This window comes from Chaetura pelagica, unplaced genomic scaffold (genome assembly GCF_000747805.2).
Source record: "Chaetura pelagica isolate M959 unplaced genomic scaffold, ChaPel_1.0 scaffold369, whole genome shotgun sequence".
NCBI lineage: Eukaryota > Metazoa > Chordata > Aves > Apodiformes > Apodidae > Chaetura > Chaetura pelagica.
In genome coordinates, this window is record NW_009970235.1 from 1407993 (window position 1) to 1418470 (window position 10478).

Below are 10478 nucleotides of genomic sequence, written 5' to 3' on the forward strand. Positions count from 1 at the left end.
GGAACATTCATTAGCAATTATCCCTGTTTGCAGCTTGATCTGGGGACATCTGATACCCACTTAATGTATGTTCAAAGCACCGGCTCCAGTGAGAGGGCAAATCTAGTAGCTGGTTTTTGAGGAGCCCAGCACTCAGCTTCCTTTTCCAGCTTGTACTCAGATGCCACATTTAACCTTGAGCTCTTTCTCTGTGTGTTAACCTGCCTAGAGATCTGCTTCCTCCCCCACTTCCCCCCCCCGCCTGCTAATCTCTTTACAGCTAAGATCTCACAAACCTGTAAGCTGCAAATTGAAGCCCAACCAGTGTAGTCACAGAGATGGGAAGAGCCGGGAGGGTGGTGGTTACGTGGACGCCGATAAGTGGAGAGTGTACGTGGGGTTTTTGACTGCAAAGCAGTGGGCTGGAGCAGCAGTTGGTAAGCCATGCCGGCTGTTCACAGCCCACGGAGCCCACCATACTCCCAACTGCCATGTTGCAAGCCTGCTACGAGGTGGCAGAAGGTCTGAAAGGAGGCTGAATCATATTTTTTACACTGTAGTTACATTGCATAACCCCTCTCTTCCAAGCTTTCCTGCTCATCTACAGGATTGGAGGAGCATGGGTTTTCTCCTTCTTGAGGGACAACCGTGCCCCTGATTCTTTTTTGTAGAGGGCTTTTTAGCCACATTCTCATAAATGCTGAGTTGCTTCCTGCTGGAGACAATGTCAAAGCCTGGAGTACTGGCATCTGTCTTATTTACACCCTCAAGGTAATACCAATGAGTACTGTTGAAATTAGGAAGGACTCCATCAGGCTACTGGCTGGGTTTGATTCTTGGTCTGTTGTAGAGAGGGAGCATGGTTTCCCTCTAAACTGACCTTTTGTTTAGAAGATTGCTGTTACAGATTCTCTTTACTGGAGATATGCCCTGTATTCTCTCTCTGGCACTCGACATGGCTCTTGGAGTTTTCCTCCAAGTCTCACATGTGCTGAAGTGCTGTCTGTGGGATGTTGTAGTTGGAAGTAAATTTGTTCTCTGTTGGAAGTAAATTACTGCTCTGCAGATTGTAGAATGACTCGTCTGACCTCTTAGGGCAGAAACATTGAGAAATTAGGTTTTTAAACACTTGGGCAGCTTTGGAAAGTGTGATGGAGACAAATGTGTTTGGTGTCTTGGTGGCAGCGTCTCCACTGAGTGAGAAGGTCAATGCAGGAGTTGCCAACAGGGCAAGCACCTTTAGCACAGGGCAGGTGTGTACTGGTGCCCTGGCACTGAGCTAGGTGGCAGGAAGAGCCGTAGAGGTGGAGGAGTGCTGCTGTTCAGCTGTGCTGTCTGCCTTTATCTTGTTGGTGACGAGACAAGATAGCGTAGATACAGTCTGTAGGTGTCCACAGGTGACGTTGCTCATGGTGATCATGTGTGGCATTGAGAGTGAGCGCTGTTTAGGGGACTGAACAGCAGCAGGGAGAGATTCTGGGTAGGAAACAGTAACAGATCCAAGTGAGCTCTAGGAGTGAGGTGTATGGAGGTGTTTTCTGAATATGGTAAATATGGGAAGCTGGTTGCAGGTGCACTGGGGAAGGGCTGGGCTCCAGGTCCTGGTGATGTGTCGTGTGGCAAAAGCCCATCTGGCCGTGTCTGTGTGAAGGTTGCAGGCAGGGGTTTCATGAGATCCAACCTCTTGCTGCTCACTAAGAGAAGGTTCGTTTCCTACCAGTCCCTGGCCACACACTCCTGCCACTCACCCACTTCATCAGACCCTTTGAGTAGTTCAGCCAAGTAAACTGGCAGAAAACTGACTTTATCTGGGTAAATGAGTTGAATTGACTTGTGGAGGTGGCTGGGGGAAGAGGAGAGCTTGGGAAGTACGTGGGATTAGCATCTTGGGAGGGCCCAGCATGCTGTGGGAGCTCAGCCCCATCTTCTCCACCTGGGAGCATCTTGTCTCTAGGCAGAGGAAAGGGTTACAGCTCCAGCAGGCAGGAATATTCTGCTTTTGTTGTTCACCAGAATGGGATAAGAGGTTTCCGGGGTGGGTACAATAGGAAGCCTTAACTGTGGCACACAAGGGGCTCCTTCCCTGCCTCCTGGGAGTGAGATGCCAGAGAAGGACCGAGGCATTTAGAATGCAGGAGATGGATGGATTTGGCACACGTACAGAAACATACCCTGGGAGCAGAGGTGAAAGGCTGGAAGTGTAAACCTGAGTTGCAGCTGTGGCATCCGCCTTGGCCATGGGATTGGATGGAGATGGAAGCTTTTGGAGCTGCAGGTTTGATCCTGATTTTGGATGAAAGCTGCCAGTGGAAGAACCAACCTGGCTGTGGCTTTTGCTGCTGATGTCTGAATTATGAGCATAGTCCTTATGTAGGAGCCTGTAGGGTGCATGAAGGGGAACTTGGTGATGGCCGGGTCCACCTAGGAGATGGTGGCTGGGGAGATCTGGGAAGCAGCTGTACTCCAAGCAGCAAGACCTCTATGGCACAGCCCAGACACACAACCTGGCTGAAGAAGCCACTGGCCAAAACGTGGGGTAGAGTTGGGATGGACCACCTCAGCCACCAGGTCTGGTGGTGGCTTATGCATCATCGCTTTATGGTGCCGCCTCTGGAGGCCGTGTCAGAGTGGGAACTGCCGGACACCTCAGGTCACCCATCACCTGTGTGATGCTGAGAGCAAGAACGTGGCACCAGCATTTCACACTCGCCAAGCATTCGCTGGAAATTGGCTCTTTCTAACCTTCCAAAATCCTCCTTCCCTGCATATGGGAAATGAAACTCCTTGGCATTGGCACGGAGCAGTGGAAGCGAGTCAAGTAATGTGGCTCAGACAAAATAAAAAAATAGAAGAGGGAGAAGCCTCTCCAAGCCTAAATGGGTAGAACGGGGCATCTGCGTGCGAGGCAGAGCAGGGCAGCTCTTTCTGTGCACGTACATCTCTCTCTCTTGCTTGGTGAGCAGCTCTTACATGCTGTTGTAAAGTGAGAGGGGCTGGAAGTGCTTTCCCTGCCTGATCCAATTCTGGTGTTGGGCTTCTATAAATCTCCGCTAACCGCTGGCAATGCTGCCAAACCTGCTGCAGTGCAAGGAGGGTGGGTTGCTCCTGCTCCCCTCACCGTGCCCAGCTGTTCCAGGCCAGATCCAAACTCATCTTGGCAGGTCGGTGAGAGCTTTTCAAACACTCAGCCTAGGAGTCATTTGTTAGTAACAAATGGGGGATTTGCCAGGACACGCTGCTCCATCTGGTCTGGCATCCTGTCCCCTACAGCAGCCTTGACGGATCTGCTCGAGGAAGGCAGGGGAGCAAAAAAACCCCAAAGGCAGTTTTCCCAGGGAAGGAAAACAGCTTCCGCAGTCTGTTTGAACTGAGTTTCCTGGGCTGGAGCACCTTTGTGTAATGCCCTCACCTCTGTGTCTGTCAGCACAAGGTCTGCAGCTAATAGAGAACTTGAAGTGATGGCTTGTAGATACATTTTTTATTACTGTTTTGCATTTCACTTGTGAACACCAGTGAGGCTGAGCTGCATCCAGACAGGACTTTGGTGTACTTCCCTCACTGAGTGGGCTTTTTTTTTCTCCTTTTCCCCCTGTGGTTAATAAAAACAACAATCTGTTCATATTCTGCCTGTTCCCCATGTCTTCACCACAGACAACTCTCTCTGTAGACTCCATGCTCAGAGACAGCCCTGGCTTCTCTGAGCCGTTGACCTGGCACATTGCAAATGGCTTTTCTACTGCTCACCCTTTGGATGCAGAGAGATCTCAAGGGCTGTGTGTCCCACTCTCTCCAAATCTCAAAGACCTTATGTTTGGGCTGAACTTTGTGGGGAAGAGATGGAGATGTATCTGCAGCTAGGACAGCTGCTTTGGTAGAAGATGTGGTCATCCTTCTGGTGGTCGTCATCTTGTTGGGTTGGCCAGGCTGTTTTGGTTGAGGTGCCAGTGTGTCATCCACAGCTGGCTGGGGATTTGGTGGGGGCTCCTGCAGCCCCACCCAGCGCAATCTGGGAATGCTTTGGGCTGCAAATTGGTCCCATGCTTGTCCCAGTGCAAAGATGGCATTGAGTAGGTGAGCTTGGGAGGGCAGGGCCCTGGATCGCCACTCTCAATGCCCCACATATTAGATCACACCTTAAGTCCACCTTTTTGGGAAGCAGCTTGTTGGGCAGATCCAAGTAACTCCAGCAGAGATTTGATGAGAAGGGGTTTAGCAAGAGACTTGCTCTGTTCAAGACCAAAGCAAGTATCTTGCCTTTTAAAAATTTTTTTTCCCCTTCAAAGTTCTTGAACTGGCTTAGTCTGTGCTGCTGCAGCCTAGATACAACCCATCTCTGGTATTAGACTTGCTCTTCTCCTGACCACCAAGCTCTTGTCACACCGTGGCTGTCAGTCTGACTCTGCTGTGTCTGTCTGTTCCATAGTATCCAGATCTGAGCCAGGAGTCTGGGTCTCCATTTGTCTTTATCTGCACCAATCCCCAGGAGATGGTTCTGAAGTTTCCCATCAAAGGAAAACACAAAATCTGTAAGTAGTAAAGTTTCCACAAATGCCCCCTTTGCCTTTTGTGCCTGCTCTCATCACCACCTCTACTTGCCTTTGCCATATGAGTTCACAACCTTTGCCCTGTGCTCTTTGATCTGTAGGTGTTTGTTTAATGACTCAAATACATCTGTAATTTTTTTTTTTTTTCTTCAGTTCCCCTTTCCCCAGATGTTGCTTCCTTCCAAAATACATGCCTCTTCCTGCCTCTGCAAACATGCAGGAATCAAAGAGCTCTCCTGTCTGCAGCTGGTCTGCTGCTGGCATCAGCCCGGGTCAGGATGCGAACCAGGGTGGCAGTGCTGGTGCAGATCCGGGCCAGCTCTTTGCCTGTGGTTCAGAATTGCCCTCTCACACACAAGGATGGGGAAGGCTTGAAGCAGAAAGAGCTGCAGGGCCAGATGGATGTTCTCCATCCACGGGCCAGCAGGATGGGATGTCCTGGCAGAGCTCACAGGGAAGAGCCACAGCATCTGTCCGCTCTCCGCTTGCCAGTGTCGTTAGTCCCTTTTATGAGCCACCAGCCCCTCCACAGGCTGCCAGTTATTCCTGCCTGCTGCCGTAAAAAGGATGGAGGAGGGATGCAGCAGCTGGGGAGCCTACAGTCAGCTCTGTCCTTATTAGCAGCCTCCCCACCACACAGCCTGGGGAAGGCACCATACACGCTTTCAGGGGATGTGAAAAATTAATTTGACGGGCTAAAAGCAGCATAAGCAGAAATAGTCTTGGCTGTTTGTTTTGCAGAGCTGACGACTGGGTTTTCTTTCCCGTTTGCATCATGGTTTTCTGGGAGTAGTTATCTAGGGGCACAGGAGCGGCAGGGTTTCTTGGGACTGGTTAATAAGGGCTTTTGAAGCACAGTGTGAGGTTATTTTTGTTGTTTTGAGGGTTTTCTTTGCTCTCTCTGCTCAGAGATGCACCATTCTTCCATGGCTTCAGTCTCCCCGGGCCGTGGGGCAGTACCTGCCCTTCTGGGATACTGAGCAGGGCGGAACTATTTAGTGTCTTCCCTGCTTTTGCAGCAGCGTCTGGGCGGTGTGTTCAGCCCGACGGCGACAGGCGATGCTCAGTGAGCTGCAGCGCTCGGAAGTCGCTGGCAGCACGGGGGGGAGGGACGGGTCTGTCCCGGCTGGGCGGGCAGGGCTGCACTTACTTATTTAGGATGCAAAAGTCTTTGCTGCCGTGGAGCAGCCTCGTCCTTGTTGCACGCTGGAGCAGCTGCGGCACCCGTTTTTTTTTCCTTGTTTCAAGCCCTCCTTGCTCTACCTACGGGCTCTCGTGCCGCTGTGCTCCTGCATCTGCCTCTGCCCGGCCGCGGGGAGGAGCTGAGGTGGCAGGGTGAGGTGCCGGCGGGGCCGCAGGGGTAGCTACTGGGCAGCCGGCTTCTCCGTGTCTGCCTGGCCTGCCTGGCCGGGTGCAGGCACTGCCTGTCCCCTCCCCATCTGTCACATCGTCTTCCTTTGTGTTGTGACACTTTCCTGCTTGGAGAGGGATCAGTCTAACAGCCTGGAAGGAAGCTGGCTGTGCTGGCGGCTGCTTGCACTGCCTGCTCCTGCTGCTGGCCCTGCCTTCCTGCCCTCCATCCCCACAGGAGCTGTCACAGCACAAGTGGCAGGGGGGCCTGTGGAGTTGCACATTCCCCTCCCGGAGGGGACATCATCTGTCTGGGTGATATTTGTGACAGCTTAGAGAAGGAGCAGGGAAAGCTTTGACCTTTCATCAGGGTAAGGTGTTTTTTTAATAGCAGCTGGCATTGTGTCCAAGGCAGTCAAAAGCTTAATTCTTCAAGCTGGAAGCAGAGCACGGGGAAGGCTCCAGCTCATGTCCCTACCTGAGCTCACTGGCTGCCCCGGTTGCCTTGAAGCCTGACTCAAGCCATGACAAAATGCCAGTTTGTCTTGTTGGGAAGCCAAACTGGAGCAGTTTTTCCTTGCCAGGTAACAGCATGGACCTTGCTGCGATGACATCTGAATACTTCTCCATTGCAAATTAGTCCTTTCTAGCAGCCTGGGAATGGGGAAAAAAAAGCCCTAACATAGCTGGATTTTTGGTGCCAGGGTTATTGTTTGTGTGGATGAGTTGGGCACTGTGTTTGCATTGTGTTTGGGGGCATGGCTGTCCCCGAACATGTCCCTGCTTAGTATGAGGACAAAGCTCAGTGGTGGTTCTCGTGGGAGATTTCCTTCAATCCAGGCAAAGCCTCCCTGGAGTGTTGTTCAGAACCCTCCCTTCAGCAGCCACGGGCTGGAGGAGCCCGGAGGAGGGACCCAGCGCAGTACAAGGCCAGAGTCCTTGAATCAATGAGCAGAAAGAAAAGGAGCCCCTGGGGCTGCTGCCTTATTTTTAGCCTTTTCCTAAAGGTTACCCATGTGATGTTTTATCTTGGCCAGCTGATAGAGCCAGGGAGCCTCTTGATCACTTTTGGGGTCTGGGAGGAGCAGACAAGCATGTTAAAGATGAAACTTACAGCCCTGGAGGTGACACAGCCTTCATGGTGGGGGACCAGAGCATGAAGTGTGAACTTGCTGCCTTTCTCCTGCTAAAAGCCCCACAGCTTGGGGACAGTGACCTGACATGCCACTTCCAGATAGTGCATCCATGCTGGCCTCATTGGGTGTCCAGCGCTGTTTCCCAGAGGGAGCTTCTTCGAGCTGTCACACCAGAAGTGGCAGGGGAGCCTGTGGAGTTGCACATTCCCCTCCCGGAGGGGACATCATCTGTCTGGGTGATATTTGTGACAGCTTAGAGAAGGAGCAGGGAAAGCTTTGACCTTTCATCAGGGTAAGGTGTTTTTTTAATAGCAGCTGGCATTGTGTCCAAGGCAGTCAAAAGCTTAATTCTTCAAGCTGGAAGCAGAGCACGGGGAAGGCTCCAGCTCATGTCCCTACCTGAGCTCACTGGCTGCCCCGGTTGCCTTGAAGCCTGACTCAAGCCATGACAAAATGCCAGTTTGTCTTGTTGGGAAGCCAAACTGGAGCAGTTTTTCCTTGCCAGGTAACAGCATGGACCTTGCTGCGATGACATCTGAATACTTCTCCATTGCAAATTAGTCCTTTCTAGCAGCCTGGGAATGGGGAAAAAAAAGCCCTAACATAGCTGGATTTTTGGTGCCAGGGTTATTGTTTGTGTGGATGAGTTGGGCACTGTGTTTGCATTGTGTTTGGGGGCATGGCTGTCCCCGAACATGTCCCTGCTTAGTATGAGGACAAAGCTCAGTGGTGGTTCTCGTGGGAGATTTCCTTCAATCCAGGCAAAGCCTCCCTGGAGTGTTGTTCAGAACCCTCCCTTCAGCAGCCACGGGCTGGAGGAGCCCGGAGGAGGGACCCAGCGCAGTACAAGGCCAGAGTCCTTGAATCAATGAGCAGAAAGAAAAGGAGCCCCTGGGGCTGCTGCCTTATTTTTAGCCTTTTCCTAAAGGTTACCCATGTGATGTTTTATCTTTGCCAGCTGATAGAGCCAGGGAGCCTCTTGATCACTTTTGGGGTCTGGGAGGAGCAGACAAGCATGTTAAAGATGAAACTTACAGCCCTGGAGGTGACACAGCCTTCATGGTGGGGGACCAGAGCATGAAGTGTGAACTTGCTGCCTTTCTCCTGCTAAAAGCCCCACAGCTTGGGGACAGTGACCTGACATGCCACTTCCAGATAGTGCATCCATGCTGGCCTCATTGGGTGTCCAGCGCTGTTTCCCAGAGGGAGCTTCTTCCCCATTCCTTAAGCAAGTGGGAAAAGTCTTCTCCCACACAGAGTGGCAGGAAGGATGGGGGATCTCCCAGACCTTGTAGGAGAGCGTGGTGAGTTGCAAACCCTCGCTCACATTTTTTGGTACTTGTTATGGATTTCATGCATTGAACTTCCCTCTCAAGCTCAGACAGGAGCAAGGCTGGCCCAAAACTCAAGCAGAAGGAGGAGGATCCATTTCAGGGTGGCTCAGTTGTCCTGGTGGGACATCCTGAGTGAAGCCTCTCCTAAGAAAAGCATTGTCAGACTCTTTGTTGAGCTGAAATTGGGAAATTTTATTGGTCTCCCACAGGTTTGAAGCCATTTTCTATGTACAAGTGTCTGCTTCTGATGGCACATGGGCATTTACCAGCAGTTTTTGGAGCAGTGGCCAAAGTGGGGCCTGTTTGGAGCCTGGTGTCTGTGGTCCCCAACAGGGATGAGATCTGCTGTGTGCTGTAGCTGGGCTGGAGCAAGGCAGCAGCAAGGCAGCTCTCGAAGGGATTGTGTGGGCTGTGCTTCACCCATGGGGTGACACCAAGCTTGATTCCCTGGAGGGATGATGCTGCAGGACCTGGATGAGGTGGCTGCCAGCTCTAGTTCCATCCACCTCACTGGAATATCATGGGGATGAGCTGTATCTGTCCATCTCCTTTTGAACAAGCTCTGATATCTTTGCTTCCCCTCCTGATGGTGTGACCACGTTGGCTGGCTGTGCACCTCCCCAGAAACCAGGTCCCAACTCACCGCAGACTTCTGCAACATAGTGGAGCCCTGTCCTTGCTCCCAGCTACAGAGAGAGACGGGATGAGGATGGGAATATGCAGGGGAGTATGAACAGGGAGGCAAGTTCCCAGGAAAATGTGGCATTAGAGAAAGTGACTGGTGCTAGCTGATGGCAGAGCCTCTCTGGGACGCTGGCTCTTTGCTGTACTGTCTTGCTTAAGGTCACTTTCCCTTTTTCCCTCTCTTGTTTGGAGAAGGGAGCTTTGACTGGAACAGTAGTAGCATCCTTGCTTGTTTATGGGCAGGGAGAGGGGGATGGGGATGCACCTCTGAGGCAGCACATCACCTTCCCAGCTTGCTCACTGTGCCTGGTTTTTGGCCTAGTCTGCAGGAGTTGCTCAGACCCCATGTGTTGATGTCCTGCTCCTCTTCTGGGTGGGAACATGGAGCTGGCAGTGAAGCCACCAAGGGCTGTGAAGGACAATGGGGGGTAGTGTTTTCTCTGGGTCCCACCAGAGCAGCTGACTGTGGGTGCCTGGGCTCCTTGAGGTGCTCCCCAGTGGGAAAAGGCAGCACGTCCCTCCCAGATGGTGGCCTCCAAGGTGCACAGCAGCGCATAGCGGTTAGACCCCATCACCTGTGCCCCGTTGCATTGTCATCCCCAAGCTGGGCTCTTACTGTCCTCAAGCTGGGCTTTTATTGTCCTCAAGCCCTGCTTTTTACCAGGCCTTGGAGGAACATGTCCCTGACAAGGTGCTTGACAGTCCCCGGTCTCCTGCAGACGTGTTGACACACATCCTGCGGGCGAGCGAAGGGATCGGTTTCCCCCCCAGTCACACCAGGCAAGTGCTGGATGTTAATTTACTTTCCTCCTCACTCAAGTTCCCCTGCTCTGGTGTCTCTCTGCCACATCTTGCCCCTGGCTCCCCAGTGTCATGCCTGCAGAGGGAAGCCACGGGGGCTGGAAACGCCTGGCTCCTCAAGCAGGATAATTGAATGTGACAGGAACACACTAACCAGGAGACCTTGCTGCCTCCAGCTGATTTGCATTGCAAATAGCATTTTAAAATAAAGAGTGATGAGGGTTTGTTGTGTTTTTTTTTTTAATCCCCTCTTTACAGGGAAGCTGGATGCAAAGATCCATCAGGGAGCAAAGAAGGGGTTAATGAAGCAGAAGGTGATGGTGTGACCTGCAGGGAGCAGTGCTGGGTTCCCACGAAGCTCCTGAGTGCCCCTCACTGCCAGCGGTGCCAGGATGGTCCTTGGCTCTGGAGACCAGGTGCAAGATGGATCTGAGAGAGCTTTTAGGTATCACTTTATCCATTGTGTACTACAAGCATTAAAAGATGTTTTTCTGCAGAGCTCTTGCCCAACAGCCCAATGTCTTCTAGGAAGTCCCACACTGCAGGACAAGGGTGGGCAGGAGGTGGAATGTGGCGGGATGAGATTCAACCAAGTGCTGGCATCTTCACATCTCCTGGGAGTGCTGGATCTCAGGCCAGGAGCCAGCCAA

At 52.1% G+C, this 10478-nt stretch overlaps 1 protein-coding gene across 1 annotated transcript in view; it reads left to right on the forward strand.

The window, feature by feature from the left end:
- TRIP4 (thyroid hormone receptor interactor 4) overlaps positions 1-10154 on the forward strand; it is a 34494-nt gene extending 24340 nt beyond the window's left edge. Inside the window, exons 12-13 of the mRNA XM_010005942.1 lie at positions 4403-4505; positions 10087-10154. Of these exons, the coding sequence (XP_010004244.1) occupies positions 4403-4505; positions 10087-10154 (171 nt within the window). The remainder of the gene's footprint in view (positions 1-4402; positions 4506-10086) is intronic.
- Positions 10155-10478: the final 324 nt, after the last annotated feature.